This window comes from Ascaphus truei, chromosome 10, assembly GCF_040206685.1.
Source record: "Ascaphus truei isolate aAscTru1 chromosome 10, aAscTru1.hap1, whole genome shotgun sequence".
NCBI lineage: Eukaryota > Metazoa > Chordata > Amphibia > Anura > Ascaphidae > Ascaphus > Ascaphus truei.
In genome coordinates, this window is record NC_134492.1 from 55,376,423 (window position 1) to 55,399,025 (window position 22,603).

A 22,603-nucleotide genomic window follows, 5' to 3' on the forward strand; every position below is an offset into this window, starting at 1 on the left:
TCTTCCCCAGCAGTGGTGAGATTGCTAAGGGCCTGGGGAGGCGTGTTCCAGGGCTGGTGTGGCCGATGTAATGACCTTGGTAAAGAATTTAGAGGCTCCTGGGTACGTGGGCAAGTTATGTTAGGGCCTGGGAGGCGTGGAACAGGTTCTGTGATGGGATGGAGGGCAGAATAAGTGCCCCCCAGCTAGAGAAATGTTGGTACATTTTCTGTTGAGTGTGGAGGGTTTGTCTGGTGCCAGTATGGAGCGGTCTTTAGCTGGGCTATTTTTTTTTCAAGTTGAATGGTTTTAGGGATGTGACAAAGGCAGACAGGTCATGACCTGGTTACTGTATGTAGGAGATCAGTTTGTTTTTCTGATTTTGAAACCCGGTTTTTTTTTTTTTGGAGTCATGCGATTTAAGTGAGTTGGTGGCAGCATCGGCGAGGGGTGCTTGTGGTTTGAGAGAGGAAGATGTCCTTGATCAGGAGGTCTAAGACAGATCAAAGAGGTAAGTGGGTGTTGTTGGGGTAGTTCAATCTGTCCTGTTAAGTTAGCCAAGGCGTTTGTGGAGTCGAAGCCTAAAAGTCGGGGGGGTCACTCTTGGTGCATCAGGACGGTTTCCCTTTATCTATGTTTCAATTTGTGTGTTGGATCGTGTGTGGGGGGGAATGAATTTAGAGGGTACAAGAATCAGCTCTCACTCATTTAGAATAGGGGCTGCATTTGAGGCAGCACGGTTAGGGATGAGAGGATTTTATTAGGAGTGGGCATGTGGGAGTTTATGCAGTATAAGAGTTATACGAGGCCGTCCTTATGTTAAGGGCGAGCTTGTATGCTTAGTGTTTTTGTTATGTGTTCGGGTTATCGAGACGTGACTCTGCGGTGATTCTTAGGTCTATTGGGCAGAGGAGAGCAGCGAAAAGAGCATACGGGATTCAGTTGGGATTGTGTCGGGATCGGGTGAAGGATTCTTGGTGGGGTTAGAGTGGTGGTCTCCGCTAGGCCCGCTGTTGTTGGCAAAGGGTTAATGGGGGTGCAGAGTGCTGTTTTTGCATGTTGGGGGTAATGACCTAGCTGAGGTGATGAGAAGGGATATATCTGCCAGTTATTGTGACATTTGGGAAATCCGTTCCCGCTTGGCTCTGACATCTCCCCCAGATTGGTGTGGCAATGGGGAGTAGGGGTTTAGGGATGGCAGGGCCGCCAAGAAGGAAAGCGAATCCGGCCATGGCAGCCTTTGTGGAGGAGCTGGGTGGATGATTGACCCAGAGGGCAGGTCGGCTGGTTTGTTTAGGGAAGATGGGGTGCAGCTCTCTGAAATTGGGAGTGATATTTTCACTCTTAGTTTGCAGGACAGTTTGGAGACTGCAGTAGGCTGGTTGGCAGCCGCAAGGCCAGTTTATGGCGCTAAATGCCCTTGCTCATGGCAGGATGGTGTAACGTTAGTTATGGGGACCTTGCCAGTTATACTGTTTTGGTGAAGGTCGAAGCGGTGTCATACGAGGCTAGTGCAGCGGGGATGGGAGTGACCACCCAAAGTACAGTGCATTTACAGTGTCGTCAGGATCGCTGTGGCGGTTCAAAGCCCAGGTATCCTGTGGGCTGTGTGCGACAGTGCTCAGAACAAAACAGATGGGTCCCTGCGGAAGTGTTAAAATGTTAAGTTGTGTATTGGTTATGTTATAATAATAAATGCAGTGACAATTTGTATTCACCAATTGTGATGTCAGTGTGTTTGTTCGAGGCCGGGCAGAGGTGGACCCCAATCCGAGGCCGGGCAGAGGTGGACCCCAATCCGAGGCCGGGCAGAGGTGGACCCCCATCCGAGGCCGGGCAGAGGTGGACCCCCATCCGAGGCCGGGCAGAGGTGGACCCCCATCCGAGGCCGGGCAGAGGTGGACCCCCATCCGAGGCCGGGCAGAGGTGGACCCCTATCCGAGGCCGGGCAGAGGTGGACCCCTATCCGAGGCCGGGCAGAGGTGGACCCCTATCCGAGGCCTGGCAGAGGTGGACCCCCATCCGAGGCCGGGCAGAGGTGGACCCCCATCCGAGGCCGGGCAGAGGTGGACCCCCATCCGAGGCCGGGCAGAGGTGGACCCCCATCCGAGGCCGGGCAGAGGTGGACCCCCATCCGAGGCCGGGCAGAGGTGGACCCCCATCCGAGGCCGGGCAGAGGTGGACCCCCATCCGAGGCCGGGCAGTCATGTAAAAAAAAGAAATAAACATTTCATCTTCCGCTGTCTTTCTAGTTTTATTGGATAATTATGGTCATTCCTCTTTATACTTTTGGGTACTATAGCAACAAAGAAAAAACATTATATACAACAGCATTTAGGAAGGAAAAAAAAAGTCATTCAAAAAAATTTATTTAATGGGGTGTTTTTTTTGTTTTTTTTAAAGATGCAACACCCCCCCCCCCCAAAAAAAAACACCTTTTGTAAACAACGTAACAATTTAAATGACTTCATTAAATAAATCTAATCGTGTTACAGGCAAAGATTTTACTTATTTTGTTTCTCTGGAAATAAAACGACAAAACGACAAATTGCATTTCTTAGGGGCCGATAAATTGAAGTGTGTTTGTCAGGCATTTTTACCCTTATTCCCCCTTGCCCTTGTAACAGAGTCCACAAAGATAAGGGTGGGGTGAGGGAAGGAACTTTGCCTGCGCAAACTCGTGTTAAATTCCTCCCAAGTTACAAGCTCCTCACGTTTACAAACTACCTATAAATGATTGTAACAAATATTATAGGTATCAGATTTGGGTAAAACAAAAAAAATATTCAAATCAGTCACCCAGACCCGTAACCATGTCACTGCCATTAGTACACTTTGCCCCTAGGAGACACCGACCCCGTAACCATGTCACTGCCATTAGTACACACTGTCCCTAGGAGGGACTGACCCCGTAACCCTGTCACTGCCATTAGACGCAAATGATGACATGCACCTCGCTCTGAGAGTTACTACATCACGCCATTCCCAGCTCCGGGCCTCTGTACCAGGTGTTTCCGTAACCCCCGTGCAGTCCTCACTAATTTTTAGACTTGTGGTTGGCGTAGTTTGGGAAACCGAACTGTGAGATCATCATGCTGGAATATTTCAGGGGCATCCCGCCGTACACACGGGCCAGCCTGTTCAGGCAGTGCGAGCGCTGCAGCAGGTGCTCTGCCCGGTGCCACATGCCCGTGTAACCGCTCTCCGTCTCCTTCTCCAGGTTCCTCATGTCTGTGGGTTTCACCAGCACGCCGGACGCCTTCCCCGTGTGGTTCGCCACCACAAAGTTCATGGCAATGTCATCGCAGTTTTGTGTCTGGTCGATCATGGCGTGGACGGGTGCGGGCAGCGCCTCGAAGAGCCGCAGGTACTCGCGGTGAAAGAACGCGGCGCCGATGAGTATCATGGAGTACACGTCACCGCTGCCGGTGTCGGGCGCCTGCAGCTCGAAGCTGCCGTAGCTGTAAATCCCGGAGGGCGAGGAGATGTGTTTCCTGGGCACAAAACCCACAATCCGGTCAGGAAATTGCTGAAGAACAGGGCAGGGGGGGGGGGGGGGGGGGGGGGAGGAGAAGATAGGAAAGGTATCAGATCCGAGAGCTCATAAAAACCACACACACCACACTATGTTGGAAAGTTGTGTGTCTGCTCGCTATGTATTTTGACACCTCTTAAGATATCGTAACGTTATCTTGCACGAAACGGGCAATGGATGGAAGGGAAGTAAACATAATTATGCCCCTTTACAAAGCATTAGTAAGACCACACCTTGAATATGGAGTACAATTTTGGGCACCAATCCTGAGAAAAGACATTATGGAACTAGAGAGAGTGCAGAGAAGAGCCACCAAATTAATAAAGGGGATGGACATTCTAACTTATGAGGAGAGGCTAGCTAAATTAGATTTATTTACATTAGAAAAGAGGCGTCTAAGAGGGGATATGATAACTATATACAAATATATTCAGGGACAACACAAGGAGCTTTCAAAATAACTATTCATCCCACGGGCAGTACAAAGGACTCGGGGCCATACACTGTTTTGGGCTATTTATATCAATACAGGTTGGTTTGATTGGTATGCTGCGCCACATGACGCACAATACACTTATTTAGGGAAAGCGTTTTTGAGCTTCCACAGCAGGGTAACTTACTCTCTATTAAGGCCAATTGGTGTCAGTTGCTATTGCCGTTGTATTTAGACATAGCATACCTTATTATACACCGTGGCCGTCTACCATCTCTCCATTCCTTCCCGCATAAGTACATTATTTGTAGAAAATCACATTTACTATATGCTAAGAACTTATTTTATGTATCTTATAATTAAATGTTAAGTTTTAATTGCCAAGGAGTGCACTTCCAAATGGGCTTCTAGTTGTTAGGCGTTGGCAACAAACATGCCTTCACCTTCCAATTGTTGTTAATTTAGAATAAAAATAAACAGTTTGTTTTTTAACTAAGAAACTGAATGATCTATTTATAAATATCAGTAATTTTTGTTTTATTAGAATTCCCCGAGTAACACCAGCTACTGTCAGTTAGTACGTGCACACGTGTGTATGGGCGTTCTGCTCGTTGATATGCCAATAATCAATAAATATGCAGGATTAAGGGTGTAGGATTCCAGTTGAGCAGTATCTATTTTAATTACCTGCCAGATGGAGAAGGCGAAAGAGACATCGTAAGCGCTAACGAGAGTGTCGTCATCCATCATTAGCACAGCTGTGAGAGAGGGAAGATTGATTCACTACACAGGAGTCCGAAGGCATTAACACTGTCACATGCTTCCAGTTATCCAGTTACTGCAGGACGCCGACGCTGGATACTACACGGGACTGGAAGCATTAATACTACTGTCACATGCTTCCAGTTACTGCAGGACGCCGAATACTGCACGGTACTGGAAGCATTAATACTACTGTCACATACTTCCAATTACTGCAGGGCGCTGACGCTGGATACTGCACGGTACTGGAAGCCTTAATACTGACACATACTTCCAGTTACTGCAGGGCGCGAGCTCCCATACAGGACGCTGACGCCGGATACTACACGGGACTGGAAGCATTAATACTGTCACATACTTCCAGTTACTGCAGGGCGCTGACGCCGGATACTACACGAGACTGGAAGCATTAATACTGTCACATACTCCCAGTTACTGCAGGGCGTGACGCCGGACACTGCACGAGACTGGAAGCATTAATACGGTCACATACTCCCAGTTACTGCAGGGCGCCGACGCTGGACGCTGCACGAGACTGGAAGCATTAATACTGTCACATACTCCCAGTTACTGCAGGGCGCCGACGCCGGATGCTGCACGAGACTGGAAGCATTAATACGGTCACATACTCCCAGTTACTGCAGGGCGCCGACGCCGGACACTGCACGAGACTGGAAGCATTAATACTGTCACATACTTCCAGTTACTGCAGGGCGCCGACGCTGCACGAGACTGGAAGCATTAATACTGTCACATACTCCCAGTTACTGCAGGGCGCCGACGCCGGATACTACACGAGACTGGAAGCATTAATACTGTCACATACTTCCAGTTACTGCAGGGCGCCGACGCCGGATACTGCACGAGACTGGAAGCATTAATACTGTCACATACTCCCAGTTACTGCAGGGCGCCGACGCTGGACGCTGCACGAGACTGGAAGCATTAATACTGTCACATACTCCCAGTTACTGCAGGGCGCTGACGCCGGATACTACACGAGACTGGAAGCATTAATACTGTCACATACTCCCAGTTACTGCAGGGCGCCGACGCCGGACGCTGCACGAGACTGGAAGCATTAATACTGTCACATACTCCCAGTTACTGCAGGGCGCCGACGCCGGATACTACACGAGACTGGAAGCATTAATACTGTCACATACTCCCAGTTACTGCAGGGCGCCGACGCCGGATGCTGCACGAGACTGGAAGCATTAATACTGTCACATACTCCCAGTTACTGCAGGGCGCAGACGCCGGATACTACACGAGACTGGAAGCATTAATACTGTCACATGCTTCCAGTTACTGCAGGGCGCCGACGCTGGACGCTGCACGAGACTGGAAGCATTAATACTGTCACATACTCCCAGTTACTGCAGGGCGCCGACGCTGGAACGCTGCACGAGACTGGAAGCATTAATACTGTCACATACTCCCAGTTACTGCAGGGCGCCGACGCTGGACGCTGCACGAGACTGGAAGCATTAATACTGTCACATACTCCCAGTTACTGCAGGGCGCTGACGCCGGATACTACACGAGACTGGAAGCATTAATACTGTCACATACTCCCAGTTACTGCATGGCGCCGACGCTGGACGCTGCACGAGACTGGAAGCATTAATACTGTCACATACTCCCAGTTACTGCAGGGCGCCGACGCCGGACACTGCACGAGACTGGAAGCATTAATACTGTCACATACTTCCAGTTACTGCAGGGCGCCGACGCCGGATACTGCACGAGACTGGAAGCATTAATACCGTCACATACTCCCAGTTACTGCAGGGCGCCGACGCTGCACGAGACGGGGATTTACCTGCGTGGTTACCAAATCTGCAGCACAATATAACCACAAATTCTTTATCATTATTTAGTGCCATATACTCCATTGAACTGGGAGGGTAGAGATATACTCATCACCAGTGTTCGACAAACCTATACATTTGCTCGCCCCGGGCGAGTGGATTTAACCCCCGGGCGAGTAAATATTGGCCCAAGCAGCACACGTTTGGTACTAGGTGGCGAGTAGATTTTTTTGTGTGGCGAGTAGATTTTTTGGTGATTTGTCAACCACTGCTCATCACCATTATATAGTGGTGCGTTATTGGGAGGCTGGAAGTGCGCAGAGATATACAGCATCATTATACAGCGCAGCGTGTTCACTATCAGTGTATAGAGATACTCGTCATCATTATACAGCGCAGCGCGCTCACTATCAGTGTATAGAGATACTCGGCATCATTATACAGCGCAGCGTGATCACTATCAGTGTATAGAGATACTCGTCATCATTATACAGCGCAGCGTGCTCACTATCAGTGTATAGAGATACTCGGCATAATTATACAGCGCAGCGTGCCATCAGTGTATAGACATACTGCCCCTCCCCCCCCCCCCCCCGGCCTCACCCTGGGTTTCGATCTCCGGGAGGCGCCGCAGACGGTTCCGCATGAGGTTGGCGCTCTGCTTTTTGAAGGTGACGGGCACGGGGTGAGGTCCCAGAGACTCCCAGAGCCTGGCGGGAGGCTCCTGGCCCACGTTGTTCCACACCACGATGACCCCGCGCAGCCGGGGCACCGCCTGGTAATGGTTCAGCATCTTCAGCAGCAGGTCCGTCCGGTTGTACGTTTGCATGATGAGGGTGAAGGCGTCCTCGGGGGCCCGGGGGGGCGCGCCTCTGCGGAGACCCCACACGGCCTCGTCCCTCGCAGCGGGGAGTAGGGAAGCCAGGGCCCCTAGAACGAGGAGGAGGAGGGTGAAGGCCGCGCAGGACACACGCATCATCCGCCCCAGCCGGCCCAGGAACCTGCAGGTCAAAGCAGACACGCGTTATCGCAGCCAGCGCAGGGTGAACACGCGTGTGGCGACACATTTATTTATAAAATATTTTACCAGGAAGTAATACATTGAGAGTTACCTCAAATACATGGTTACAAGTACAGTTACATAAATGAACAGGGTGTACATTATATACAAGACATTGAATGCACAGTTAGAGATAATATATATTATGGGCGAATGTAACAGTTACAGACCAGATTAAAATGTGAGACAGCCTTAGATTTGAAAGAACTTAAACTGGTGGCGGATATGAGAGTCTCTGGTAGGTTGTTCCAGTTTTGGGGTGCACGGTAAGAGAAGGAGGAACGGCCGGATACTTTGTTGAGCCTTTGGACCATGAATAGTCTTTTGGAGTCTGATCTCAGGTGATAAGTGCTGCAAGTGGTAGGGGTGAGGAGCTTGTTCAGATAGGCGGGTAGCTTGCCCATAAAGAATTTGAAGGCAAGACAGGAAAGGTGAACTTTGCGCCTAGACTCTAGTGATGACCAATCTAGTTCTTTGAGCATTTCGCAGTGATGTGTGTTATAGTTGCATTGGAGAACAAAACAACAAATTGAGTTGTAGAGGGTGTTAAGTTTGCTAAGGTGGGTTTGAGGTGCTTAGCCATATACTATGTCTCCATAGTCAATAATTGGCATTAGCATCTCCTGTGCGATACGCTTTCTGACCAGGAGACTTAGGGAGGATTTGTTCCTGTAAAGTACCCCTAGTTTGGCATAGGTCTTGGTTGTCAGGGTATCAATGTGAATCCCAAATGTTAAGTGGGAGTCAAACCATATGCCCAGGTATTTAAAACTAGTGACAGGGGTTAGGGTGGTGTTAGCGTTGGTTCTAATCTGGAGCTCAGTCGCTGGAAGCTTTAAAAATTTAGTCTTGGTCCCAAATACCATTGTTACAGTCTTGTCAGTGTTTAAAAACAGTTTGTTTTGGGAAATCCAGTTTGAGTGAAAAAGTCAGACTGAAGTATGTGTTGAAGGTCAGAGAGGCTATGGCTGTGTGCATATAGGATTGTGTCATCTGCATACATGTGTATTGAGGCTTCCTGCCAAGCTGTGGGAAGATCATTGATGAACACTGAGAAGAGTAGGGGCCCCAGAACAGAGCCTTGCGGTGATATCCAGGGGGTTAGAGTTAGAGCCAGAGATGGACACATGTTGGGATCTACCTGATAGGTAGGACTGAAACCAGTTTAAAGCATGCTTCCCTATTCCAGAGCTCTAGAGTTTGTTAAGCAGGATAACATGATCAACTGTGTCAAAAGCCTTTGCAAAATCTAGGAATACTGCACCAGTGAGTTGTCCCCGTTCCATTCCACACTGGATTTCATTGCAAACTTTTAGCACGGTAGTTACGGTAGTGTGCTTGGGGCGAAAGCCAGATTGGAATTGGCTAGGGAAATTTGTCTTGTTATAGTAATCGCTTAATTGGGAGTGGACACATTTTTCCATGACTTTGGATAGGATTGGGAGAAGTGAGATTGGTCTGTAGTTTGAGACAGTGTTTTTGTCCTCACTTTTGAAGATTGGGACAACTCTGGCAGTTTTCCAGGTCTTAGGAATATGGCCAGCAGACAGGATAGAGTTGACTATGGAAGCAATTGGTTTAGCAATGGCTGGGGCACCAAGTCTTAGGAGCATAGATTGTAGTAAGTCAGGTCCACATTGGCTGCTTAGTTTTAATTTGAGAAGCGCTCGTGTAATCTCCTCCTCGGATACTGGGCCAAATTGAAAATTGTGGGCAATGTTGGGAGGGGGTGGGGCTATAGGGGTACTCCCAAGGATGAGATTCAGGTTTGTGGTTTGGGTTGCGTTTTGCTAATAAGTTAGTAGCACACCCCACAAAGTAATCATTGAATGCATTTGCAATATCGGTGGGGTTTGTCAGAGTAATATCCCCCTTCGTGATATTATTTGGTTGTTGATGGTTAGGAGGCTGGAATATATTGTTGATAACCGTCCAGAAGTTAGCTGGGTTTGAGGTGTTCTGGAGGAGATTGTCAGAGTAATATTGTGCTTTTGCATGCCTTGTTTGCCTTGTGCACATGTTCCGCAGGCATCTGTAGTGATTGAGATCCTTGGTAGTGCCAGTTATTTTGTGGCTTTTCCACAAGGCATCCCTGAACTGGTAGAGTGCTAGAAGGTCAGGTGTAACCCATGGAAGGTGGGCCCCCCGTACCCCTATTGTGCAAAGTGGAGCATGGGTATCGCAGAGTTTTAAGAACTCAGATTGGAAATAGTCGAGCGCAGAATCAGGGTCGGGAATTAAATCGATTCTGTGCCAAGTGCAGTTGGTAAGGTCAGCCAGAAACTGTTGTGGGTTAAAGTTTCTAAATGTTCTAGTGAGGAGAACTTTAGGGCTTGATTGGGACGGTTTAATTTTCCTTACACAGTACACTATTGCATGGTCACTGAAAATGTCAGGAAGGATGCCACAGGATTGGATTATGCTGGGATATGAGGAGAGAATCCAGTCAAGCAAGGAATGGTTATGTGATTTCAGGTTTGTCCGTGTGGGTTGGGAAAGGAGTTGCGATAGGTTAAGCGACTTGATTTGTGTCTGGATTTTGTGGTTTTAAGGGTCGAGCCAATTGAAGTTGAAATCCCCAAGTACTAGCAGCTCACTCTTCTCATTCAGAGAGGAAATAGAGCCAAGAAACTGGGTGATATCAGTCAGAGATTGTAGAGGTGATTTAGGGGGGTGGTAGATGCCAGCAATCAGGACAGGTTTAGAGAAGGGGAGGCAGATTCTGCCAACTAGGATTTCAAAAGAGGTTGGTCTTGGGGGGCAGTTTAACAGTGTAAATTGTAAGGTGTCTGCAATATAAAATAACATCCTCCTCTCTTTGACCTATCTCTCCTAAAAATGGAGTATCCCTGAATAGCGATATTGGCATCAGGGGTTTTAGGGGATAGCCATGTTTCTGTAAGAACGATGGCTGTGGGTTTATGCATAAGGCACCATGCCCTTATTTCATCCAGTTTGGGCAGCAGACTCCGGATATTTATATGGGCGACAGATAGACCTCTATGGAATTTGAAGGGGGTATTCTCAGGGGCATGGGACAGAGCTGAAATAGGAGGACCTGGGTTAGGTTCAATATCACCTGCTAAAGAGAGTAATAGTATGAGTAGAAATTTGAGTAGTTGTTTGCAAGTTGTTACTTTATGATGTTTGCCATTTGAGTGTGCGGTGGTTGGTGTGCTGGTTTTCAGGGTTCTCCATCAACATTCAGTAGATAGTGCAGTAGGTAGTACATGTATCATGTGTGTACCTCATATCCGCAGGACAGGTCCTCACCGGTCAGCCACCAGCCAACATCACACAGGTCCTGTCACAGGAGGAAATACACACATATGTAGCCAGGGTTAGGAGACGACGCAGTGTGGGCAGTGCGACTGCTTCTCCATTTTATATTCCCACTGATATAGATATGAACTGCTCTGCATACAACAGACACACGCGCTGCTCTGCGTACAATACAGACACGCGCTGCTCTGCATACAACAGACACACGCGCTGCTCTGCGTACAATACAGGTGCAGAGGACTGTCTAGGGTTGCCTCCCTCCCCTCTCTGTGGTTGGCAATGAAAGTTATAACAATAGACCAGCGAGGCCTTTGTGCACCTGGGTAAATATTCCTACGTGCCTCCCTGCAGGCTCACGGACCCGGGTATGATCAAAGCCCTCCCCCCCCCTCCCTGGCACGGCAGGTAACAGGTGGGTAGGGAGAGACCCAATGAGCAGGAAGGGGAGAGGGATAAGAGAGGACATTTAGGCTAAACACGCGGAGAAGGCGGCCCGCTGCCATGTAGTGATGTGGGGTTCACTATGAATCTTTGGATATTGCCATACAGGACTGGGACCTTAATGGCCCAAAGTGACAATGCGGCAGCATTCGGGTGAGATAGGACATGTGCTCGTGGCCGTTCCGCTGCAGCCAAATGAACGCCGGCACCACCAATTACCGCGCCACTGGGGAGCTCAGCCGCCGCCCGCTTCGCCACTAAGGTAAGTCCGAGACCGTTCCCTTTAACCTAAAACCCCCTACCCTAAACCTCCAACACCTGACGTTATCCCCCTACCCCAACACCCCTAAAGTTATCCCCCTACCCTAACCACTAACACCCCTAAAGTTATCCCCCTACCCTAACCACTAACACCCCTAAAGTTATCCCCCTACCCTAACCACTAACACCCCTAAAGTTATCCCTCTACCCTAACCACCAACACCCCTAAAGTTATCCCCCTACCCTAACCACTAACACCCCTAAAGTTATCCCTCTACCAGAACCACTAACACCCCTAAAGTTATCCCCCTACCGTAACCACTAACACCCCTAAAGTTATCCCCCTACCCTAACCAATGACACCCCTAAAGTTATCCCTCTACCCTAACACCCCTAAAGTTATCCCCCTACCCTAACCACTAACACCCCTAAAGTTATCCCCCTACCCTAACCACTAACACCCCTAAAGTTATCCCCCTACCCCAACCACTAACACCCCTAAAGTTATCCCCCTACCCCAACCACTAACACCCCTAAAGTTATCCCCCTACCCCAACCACTAACACCCCTAAAGTTTAACAAACCAGCATGCGGATTTGGAACTGTCCATCTCGGGCTCGGCCTGGGTAACTCGTTACCTGGGAACCTTCGCCTGGCGGTGCCAGCAAATTCCCAGGCACGTAGCACAATACGAGAGCCGGTCTCAGAACGGTTTGCACAGTTTGGGGCTTCCCACCTGGGCGGATATGACACCGACTCGCAGCAGGTCGTCTCTGTTATAGGGATTGGGGTAGACACGGTACACAGGGGAGGAAGGAAGCTCCGGACAAGGTCGTTGGAGGTTATTCTTTTATTTGAACATAGGTTTGAAGCATTCAAACTCCATTCATTTCAGCTGCAGGGACCCCCGATTCCCAAAATACTGAGATCTCACACTCACCCCTCTCCCCCAATCCCCTCCTCTGCGTATAACAGACGCACGCTGCTCTGCGTATAATACAGACACGCACGCTGCTCTGCGTATAATACAGACACGCACACTGCTCTGCTAGCAAGTATTAGGGTACACAGGAGGTTAGAGAGTATTAGGGTATAGTATACAACAAAAGACAGGCGTGCCCAATGCTACATCCAATTGACAAAACATATGGTAATAAGTATAAAAGTACAAATACTACAATGATAAAATTTTCTTGGTTATTTAGTTAAACCTTTTGGCCAAAGCGTCATAAGCCTGCATACCACGTCAAGGTATAACCAAATATGCAGGTCCTACACTACACTGTGAACCCTTCCTTTTACCTCTGTATGAGGGGAAACAACCTCAGTGGGTCTTGTCCATACAGCAAAATGTATTTGCCACACTCAGTAGCACTCCTTTTGACTGACTGACTGACACACACACACACACGTTTTGGAGTTTGAGCTTACTGGGAATGTGTGTTTTAATATAGTATACAAGAGGTTAGAGTGTATTAGGGTACACAGGAGGTTAGAGAGTATTAGGGTATATAGTATACTAGAGGTTAGAGTATTAGGCCTGGGACATGGTGCAGGGAGCGGCGCTGACGCTCATGCTCTCCTGCTCACGCAGGAGATTTTTCTTGTCCCTGCATGAGCGTCAGCGAGCGCGCTTGTGTGCTGGGTGGGAGGTTTCGGGAGGCGGGCCTGGAGGCGGATCGGGAGGCGGGGCTAGCGCGCCACATCACGGCGCGGACTGCCATTGGCTTTTGGCAGTCATGTGACCGGCCCTGCGCTTGCATGAGTGGCAAAATTTAAACTTGCCTGTCTCCTGCATTTCCACACGCCTCCGCAAGCGCCGTCTAAAGCCGCGCTGATAGGGATAATGTTTCCCCTCAGCGCGGTCTTTTTGACCATGTCCAAGGCCTTAGGGTGCACAGATGGTTAGGGTATACATGAAGTTATAATACCCCAGCATGGCACGCACCTCCAGCCCGAGAGAAGTAACAGTGCCCCTTTGTATTCACACTCACTTTGCCCTGATTTCCTGCCCTGCTTTTTCCCATAATTCACCGGTTTGCCCCCTGCGTGGGGTCCTGCTCATGTTACAGCCCTAGATCCCACCTCCATCCTGACGGACACACCCGGGATTAGGACATATACCCTAAATAAAAAACACTGCCTCTCTGTATAAGAAGCCATACATTGATGATATTAGTATATGAGGGTTGTAGGTTTTCAATAAGCAACTTTCTATACAATATATTTCATAATGGTATGTAAAATACATTACAGTAACTATTACATTCCAATATATACGCTGTCTGTATGCCTGTCTGAGCTGAATAGGCAAACCCCTCCCTTAATTATTAGTCAAGTAAATGTGTTGAGTACAGTATTTAAGTCAGTGTATCTTTGTTGTGTCATATGGCTGTGTAACATCTTACGTGACACATGTGAAGTGTCTGTGGAGTTAATATTGGAGGTGAAGACTACAAGAAGAAGAACTGGACTCCGCACCGCAACAGCCAGACTTTTAAATGCTCTGATAATTTGTACACATCTATAGACGGGACCTCTCTCCTCCCACCTCTCATTATGCCCTCCCTATTTGCTGTATTCTCACTCCTTGTAAAAATTTCTCACCAACTGCCCCACTCCCCTCCACATTTCTTCACCGCTCCTGCCCTCCACCTATGTCTGTGCCCACACACTGCACCACTATTTAATCACCTCTTTTCCAACATCTTCTACACCCTAAATAAAAAGCAACCCCACAAATCCTCTTTCTACGCCTCCTTCCTGCTGCTGAGGATGTCTCTGCTAATCCTGCACCCAGACATGTACACACCTCTCACCCCGCCTCCCTGTCTCCTCACCCCCTCCTAATGGTGTAACCTACCAGTATCTAATGTAATACTCACCAACCTTCGCAAAAGAAGCAGCCCAATAGCCGGCACTCCTGGCTACCGTCCCACACTCAGTCACTCCTACCCACCATTGTGTCCACGCACTGCCATCCACTGCACTTATTCTCTCACCTGTCTGTCTCCCAATATACCACTTAGATTGCAAGCTCTCCGGGGCAGGGATTTCCTTTCCCATTGTCTGACTTTACTGCGCTTATAATATTATAATTCCCTGCACTGTATTGTCTTTGTGAAGCGCTGAGTACACGGTCAGCACTATATAAATAAAGATATACATACAGTGTTGTTTCCTTTATTATTGGGTTGGCCGTTACTAAATGAAGATTTAAAGGGAGTTCCCTGGGTAACCACCCACTTCCAAGATCAGCTTTTGTGAGAAGGCTACTGCCTAATATTATAGGTCTGATGTTTCACACAGTTTACAGAGCGTTTGACTTATTGGGGCTCAATAATAATAATAATAATAAAGTGTCTCAGGGCAGACTACTTAAAAAAGGTGTCAGATATGGTTAAATATATGCCACCCAGATGTGACACCTTAAACAAGTCACTGCCATTAGTACATGTTGTCCCTAGGAGGGACAGACACTATAATGATATACTGTATAAAGTGGCATATTATATATCATTATGCAGCTCAGTCACACCCAGGCACTCTCTGACTGACATCCCACTTCAAAGACCAGTGTTATATCTCAGGCAAGTAAGGAACATTAATTAGTGACTGACACACACACCTACACACCCAGGGCCGTCTTAACAGCATGATATGCCCCCGGGGAGAGCAGTGCGCTGGGCCGGCCTACACAGCCACTCACAGGAAGAAAAATGGAAATTATCAATAAAATAAACTTATATTTATTGGTACCGCCATTTCTCTGGCGAACGCAGACACGCCGACTCCGACTCCCCGCTGCAAGGCGCCATTTCTCTCCTCTACCGAGTTAGCGGGAGATTTGGATGTGGAGGCGGGTGATGGGAAAATTAGTGTTAAATTCTGGTCTGTGCATAGATTAGCATGGGGCCCCTGTGCGCGTGGGGCCCCTGTGCGCGTGGGGCCCCTGTGCGCGTGGGGCCCCCGGGTAACTGCCCAGCGTGCCCATGCGTTTAGACTACACACCTACCTCACTACACACCTACCTCACTACACACCTACCTCACTACACACCTACCTCACTACACAACTACCTCACTACACACCTACCTCACTACACACCTACCTCACTACACACCTACCTCACTACACACCTACCTCACTACACACCTACCTCACTACACACCTACCTCACGTTATTGCGTCACCACGCTGACTCTCGTGCATCCGCCATCTTTCACTCTGGCAAATTGATCGGTTGTTTCCACTTAAGCATGAAGCCCCGCCCCTCCGCATGAAGCCCCGCCCCACAGCTAAGCCTCAGTCATCGTTCCGGCTCCCCTGGTGGGCGTGCCCGGAAGTGACACCGTTACCCTGCTTTCTGATTGGCTGGCGGCTGTGTGCGTGTCACCCGGCGAACACTCCCCGCCTGCCGGAAGCAGGAAGCGGTCGGTGGAGCTCGGCACAGAGCGGGGACCCGGCGGGTGACACAGAGCACGGGACGCAGGGTGTGCCGCGGGTGCAGTTTCGGGTCACCATGCTGCCGCTCTCTATCAAGGACGATGAATACAAACCGCCCAAGTTCAACCTGGTGCGGAAACTGTCCGGGTGGCTCAGGTAACCGGGGAGGGGGCGGGGCATCGTGTGTGTTTGCGTGAGATATATTTATATCTATATATCTATATATTGTGTGTATGTATATGTGTGCGATAGAATGGATGTGGTGTGTGTGTATACATATGTGTATATATATATATATATATATATATATATATATATATATATAATGAAAAACCGAATACATTATACTGTTCTGTGGTTAACGAAATAATTTTATTTGTGCGAGCTTTCGATATACATTCGTGTAAATAAAAGCATTTCGTTAGCCCCAGAACGTTATTGTCTATTCGGTTTTAATTATTAAGCTCAGCTAACACGGTACAGATACCTCTACGTACGTGTGTGTGTGTGTGTGTGTGTGTGTGTGTGTGTGTGTGTAAATAACACACATACACCCACAATCCTTTATTCTGATGACATGACCGTGACTCGCATGTCGCTCGTTAGCCAGTCTCCTCACCCAGAAGCCGTTTCTGTGAGGTGTTACTAGGATCTGATACACTCACATAATGCTCCCTTATTAACTCTTATATAAGAGGTCTGACGTTTGTCTCTGACAGGGAGGTGGGCTCAGCTTTAAGTCTGTCCTCAGGAGGGATCACTTAACCTCTTCACTGACATACAATACATGTCGCATCCGTGTATGTGTATACATGTATATGTCCCTGTGCATAGTAGGATGTGCTGGGCCCTCTGGCGGTGAAGAGGTTAATGCGGGTGAGATGCAGGAAAGGTTGGTGTTAATCCAAGTAAAGTTCCAAAACCGCATACCTTTGCTTTGACCGAAACGTCCCTAGATTGGAGCAGACGAGGTGACGGGAAGGAGTGCTATATGACACGATGATTGAAGTATATACTGATATATTTGCCGGTAATAGATGGTGATCTCGTGGGGCCTTATGTGTGATCCCAGATTTTCCACTTGACACTGTAGTAGACATTAAGTAGTGGGATAGATTCGTAGCTGAGCACTTTCGGAAGTCTGATTTTTTTAGAAAGGTTGGTGTATGTGCAGCCTCAACGTGTTCCTGTCTCTGGTAATCAGACAGAGGTGCGGGGACCATCGCTCACGGACTGCTTGTGCTTTACCCTACGTTATTGTTTCCGTTCATGAGTGACCTGTCGCATTTCGTTTTCTTGTGTATATATCTCTATCTCTCACACAACGTATCTCTTCCCCCCCCTCTTATCTCTCCCCGCCCCCTCTTATCTCTCATCCCGCAGATCCATCTTTTCGGACTCCACGTCTCGGAACCTGTTTGGGTTCCTGTGCCTGAACCTGTCGTTTGCTTTTGTTGAACTTTTCTACGGTATTTGGAGCAACAGGTAACAAAACCCGAACATAGAATAACAAGGTGTGTGTGTGTGTGTGTGTGTGTGTGTGTGTGTGTGTGTGTGTATGCATGCATACACACACCTCTCTCAATAAGCAATTGGTATGTATTGGCGTGTGCACACACAATGGATCAATACATCACCCAGATCTGTACCTGACCGCAGTTACAGAGATGAAAAAATGTAGCACCACCCGGGTAAATAACTCCAGCATGTCGTTGTTTTGTGGGGCAAAAAGAAACTAAAGAGTGTGGACAACACCCGAGAATGTTAAACCCGCTTGTGTAGATTTTTGCAAAGACTTCCTAAGTCCAGAAAGCGTCACAGAGCTCGACTTACCAATCATATATCGGGGAGAACGGTCAGAGTCCAACGTTTCAGGTGCACCCCATGAGCTTTCATCAGGTGAATCCACACGCACAGCAGTGCTCCCAATACACGGATTGGAGATATTTACCCGAGTGGTGCCGCATATTTCATCTCTTGTGAGTGGTCTGGGGTACAGATCTGGTTTGCGTGTGTGCTGTGCGGGATGAGCGCACGGGGGCCGGGCTGCGCGGGATGAGCGCGCGGGGGCCGGGATGAGCGTGCGGCTTACTCTGTCCCACTACGTGGTTTGCGTGTCACGTTTCCTGACGCTGTGACTGATCCTCCCCCCCCCGCGTGTCGTCTGCTTCCAGCTTAGGCCTCATCTCCGACTCCTTCCACATGTTCTTCGATTGCACGGCTCTGCTAGCGGGACTGGCGGCCTCCGTTATTTCCCGGTGGAAAAGCAACGATGCGTTCTCATATGGGTAAGTCATATCTGTGTTTTATCTGCCAAACTCCCCCTCCCTCTCCCCTCTCTGTTTTTACATCCCCCCTCTGCTAGGTTACACATACACCACGTCTTAGAAATCCCTCCCAAGCACTCGAAGAAATGTATTGTATTGTATGTCTTTATTTATATAGCGCCATTAATGTACATAGCGCTACACAGTAGTAATACATGTGGTAATCAAATAAATAACAGATAATATAAATAACAGATCATGGGAATAAGTGCTTTAGACATAAAAGTAACATTAAGGAAGAGGAGTCCCTGCTCCGAGGAGCTTGCAGTCTAATTGGTAGGTAGGGAGAACGTACAGAGACAGTAGGAGGGAGTTCTGGTAAGTGCGTCTGCAGGGGGCCAAGCTTTATGTATCATGTGTTCAGAATAGCCACAGTGCTATTCATATGCTTCTTTAAGCAAGTGTGTCTTAAGGTGGGTCTTAAAGGTGGATAGAGAGGGTGCTAGTTGGGTACTGGGGGGAAGGGCATTCCAGAGGTGTGGGGCAGTCAGTGAAAAAGGTTTAAGGCAGGAGAGGGCTTTAGATACAAAGGGGGTAGAAAGAAGACATCCTTGAGAAGAACGCAAGAGTCTGGATGGTGCATAACGAGAAATTAGGGATGAGATGTAAGGAGGGTTAGAAGAGTGTAAAGCTTTAAAAGTGAGGAGAAGAATGGAGTGTGAGATGCGGGATTTGATCGGAAGCCAGGAGAGGGATTTCATGAGGGGAGATGCTGAGACAGATCTAGGAAAGAGTAGAGTGATTCTGGCAGCAGCGTTTAGGATAGATTGTAGGGGAGACAGGTGAGAGGCAGGAAGGCCGGACAGCAGGAGGTTACAGTAATCAAGACGGGAGAGAATGAGGGCCTGAGTCAGAGTTTAGCAGTCGAGCAACAGAGGAAAGGGCGTATCTTAGTTATATTGCGGAGGAAAAAGCGACAGGTTTTAGAAATGTTTTGAATGTGAGGGGCGAATGTGAGAGAGGAGTCGAGTGTGTCCCCAAGGCAGCGTGCTTGGGCTACTGGGTGAATGATCGTAGTTCCAACAGTAATGTGGGAAGGAGGTAGTAGGGCCAGGTTTGGGAGGAGGTATGAGGAGCTCTGTTTTAGCCATGTTGAGTTTAAGGCGGCGGAGGGCCATCCAGGATGATATAGCAGAGAGACATTCAGAAACTTTGGTTTGTACAGCAGGTGTAAGGTCGGGTGTTGAGAAATATATTTGTGTGTCGTCAGCATAGAGGTGATATTTAAACCAAAAGATGTTATTAGGTCATCTAGAGAGAGTGGATACAGAGAAAAGAGAAAAGGTCCCAGGACAGAGCCCTGGGGTACCCCCACAGAGAGATCAATAGAGGAGGAGGAGGTGTTAGCAGAAGAGACACTGAAAGTACGATGGGAGAGGTAGGATGAGATCCAGGATAGAGCTTTGTTCCGAATACCAAGAGTATATGGAGAATGTGAAGGAGAAGAGGGTGTTTCCACGGTGTCAAATGCTGCAGAGAGGTCGAGTAATATGAGCAGAGTGTAATGACCTCGGTCTTTGGCAGCTTGGAGGTCGTCAGTTATTTTAATGAGGACTGTTTCAGTGGAGTGAGCAGTGCGGAAGCCAGATTGTAGAGGGTCTAGGAGAGAATAGGTGTTGAGAAAATGGAGCAAGAGAGAGAATACAAGACGTTCAAGGAGTTTAGAGGCAAAAGGCAGGAGGGAGACAGGTCGATAGTTAGAAAGACAGGTAGGGTCAAGCTTGCTGTTTTTGAGTAATGGTATAACTGTTGCATGTTTGAAGGAGGATGGAAAGGTTCCAGAGCAGAGGGAGGAGTTAAAAATGTGTGTGAGCGTAGGGATTATAGTAGGAGCAAGAGGTTTTAGGAGATGGGAGGGAATGGGGTCAAGAGGGCAAATGGTAGAGGGAGAAGAGGCCGATCAACAGCGACACATCCTCCTCTGAGACAGTGGAAAAAGAGTCAAGGAAGGCAGGAGGAGAGTTAGGAACAGGTGTAGTATGGGAGGAAGAAACAGAGGGATGTTCTGACGTATGGATTCCACCTTTTCCTTAAAATAGTCAGCAAAGTCCTGAGCGGAGATGGAGGAAGGAGAGGCCGCTGAGTGTGGTTTGAGTAGAGTATCAAAGACAGAGAACAGTCGGCGTGGGTTAGACTTGTGCATGTTGATTAGTGAAGAAAAGTAGGCTTGTTTAGCTTGCGAGAGGGAAGAGTTGAAACAGGATAGCATAAATTTGTAGTGAAGGAAGTCTGCGAGAGTGTGAGACTTCCTCCAGAGGCGTTCAGAGGAACGAGTGGAGGAACGCAGCATGCGCGTGTGGGAATTTAACCAGGGTCTAGGGTTAGAAGGGCGAGTGCGGCAGAGAGAAAGCGAGGCATGTAGATCAAGAGAGGAGGACAAGACAGAGTTGTAGTTCCTGACCAGGTTGTCGGGGTCTGTAGCAGAGCTGAGAGAGGAGAGGGAGGAGCGTAAAGTGGACTCAAAGTCAGGTAAGTGAATAGAGCGCAGGTTTCTGCAGAAAAGGGGGGTAGATGGAGGTGGAGAAGGGGAGAAGCGAGATAGAGAGAATGAGATGAGGTGATGGTCAGAGAGGGGAAATGGAGAAATCGGAGAGAGAGAAGTTCTTAGTGAAAACCAGGTCTAAGTAGTGGCCATCCTTGTGGATGCTGGCTGCAGTCCACTGTTGAAGGCCAAAAGAAGAAGTTAGAGAAAGAAAGCGGGAAGCCCAAGGGAGGGAGGGGTCATCAATGTGGCAATTGAAGTCCTCAAGGAGAAGAACAGGGGAGTCTGAGGAGAGAAAGAAAGAGCCAGGATTCAAAGTGAGAGAGAAAGGCAGAAGGGGGATGAGTAGAGGTAGGTGGGCGATAGATGACCGCCACGTAGACAGGGAGAGGAGAGAAGATCTGGACTGTGTGAACCTCAAAGGAGGGAAAAGCAAGAGAGGGGGGAATAGGAAGAGTTCGGTAACGGCAGAGAGAGGAGAGCAGGAGCCCCACGCCTCCACCCCAGCCATCAGTGCGCGGAGTGTGGGAGAAGTAAAGGCCACTGTAGGAGAGGGCAGCTTCCAGAGCAGAGTCAGACTGAGTGAGCCAGGTCTCAGTTATAGCAAATAGGAGCAGAGAGTGAGAGAGAAAAAAGTAATGTACAGAGAGGAACTTGTTAGAGAGGGAGCAAGCATTTCAAAGGGCAGAGGAGAGGGGGAGGGAGAGTGGCAGGGGATGGGTATGAGGTTAGAGGGGTTAACACCAGAAGGAGTAGAAGTTGCATGTGGGAGGCGGAGGACGAGAGCAAGTAGAAATAAGGCAGGGACCAGGATTGGGAGAGATATCCCCAGAAGCAAGGAGGAGAAGCATGGAAAGAAAGAGAATGTGTGAGGATGATTTGTAGGGGTGTGTTTTAGTGCAGGTGTATAGCTGTGTGGTGACAGAGGACGCAGGTAAGAAAGGAGTTCATGTGAACTGAGAAGTGGGGAAGAAAGGAGAGATGGAGATATATGAATAGAGTTAGAGACATAAGGAGACTGGTGGAAGGAAGTGCATAATTTGATAATAAGTGAGGTTGCAGCAAATATAAAAAATAAAGGCGGCATCACAGCAATAGTTAAGTGTTGAGATGTGCAGTATTAGATAGATGATATCCTCCTTTCCAACGTAGATCAAAAGCAGGAATCAGAAGCAGTAGGTGATGTCCACTTTTCCACTTATTTTTGAACTTCCTTTTTAAACTTCATATTCTACCTGAAACATTTCTACTTAAAAGCATATCTGCTTACAAGCATGGCTGCAAAGTGTAATATGTCTTAAAGTCAACATGGGTCTGTGATCTGTTCTTACTCTAAGGGGTCAGTGTCTCCTAGGGGCAAAGTGTAGCAATGGCAGTGACGGGGTTAAGGGGTCACATCTGGGTGATCTGGTGACTTTTTTTTTTTTTTTTTTACCTAAATCTGGCACCTATATAAGTATGAGGTGGGAGGGGTTTGATTTCCTCAGGCAGCTCCCTTTTGTGTTATATCACTGTCCAACAAGAGTTTGCAAGCGCAAAGCTCCCCACCCCTGTATCTCCCCACCCCTGTATCTCCCCACCCCTGTATCTCCCCACCCCTGTATCTCCCCACCCCTGTATCTCCCCACCCCTGTATCTCCCCACCCCCGTATCTCCCCACCCCCGTATCTCCCCACCCCCGTATCTCCCCACCCCCGTATCTCCCCACCCCCGATCTTTATTGGCTTTCTGGTAAGGACAGGGTGTGATGTGAGAAAATAAAACACTGGATGTACAAACAC

The 22,603-nt window shown here is 48.5% G+C and overlaps 2 protein-coding genes across 3 annotated transcripts in view; one reads left to right on the forward strand and one right to left on the reverse strand.

The window, feature by feature from the left end:
* Positions 1-2,214: 2,214 nt before the first annotated feature.
* Positions 2,215-15,866, reverse strand: EXTL2 (exostosin like glycosyltransferase 2). 2 transcript variants are annotated; one of them, XM_075616976.1, is made up of 5 exons: positions 15,743-15,866; positions 10,831-10,887; positions 7,127-7,453; positions 4,635-4,705; positions 2,215-3,508 (listed from the first exon to the last, which is right to left on the reverse strand). In XM_075616976.1, exons 3-5 carry the CDS (start codon positions 7,350-7,352, stop codon positions 3,017-3,019), a joined length of 789 nt encoding a protein of 262 aa, XP_075473091.1. In that variant the 5' UTR covers positions 7,353-7,453; positions 10,831-10,887; positions 15,743-15,866; the 3' UTR covers positions 2,215-3,016. The 2 variants fall into 2 exon arrangements, with proteins under 2 accessions (XP_075473091.1, XP_075473090.1); XM_075616975.1 differs by having other exon boundaries at positions 7,127-7,524.
* An 87-nt stretch (positions 15,867-15,953) lies between these two features.
* The window catches only part of SLC30A7 (solute carrier family 30 member 7), a 29,314-nt gene continuing 22,664 nt past the window's right edge, over positions 15,954-22,603 (forward strand). Inside the window, exons 1-3 of the mRNA XM_075615492.1 lie at positions 15,954-16,169; positions 17,397-17,498; positions 18,188-18,301. Of these exons, the coding sequence (XP_075471607.1) occupies positions 16,090-16,169; positions 17,397-17,498; positions 18,188-18,301 (296 nt within the window). The 5' untranslated portion in view covers positions 15,954-16,089. The remainder of the gene's footprint in view (positions 16,170-17,396; positions 17,499-18,187; positions 18,302-22,603) is intronic.

Coding starts and splice junctions, on each gene's coding strand:
- EXTL2 (XM_075616975.1), bottom strand. Junction 4,706..7,126: donor CCCGGAGATCGAAACCCAGG/GTGAGGCCGGGG, acceptor CCTCTCTCACAG/CTGTGCTAATGATGGATGAC. Junction 3,509..4,634: donor TCGCCTTCTCCATCTGGCAG/GTAATTAAAATA, acceptor CCTGTTCTTCAG/CAATTTCCTGACCGGATTGT.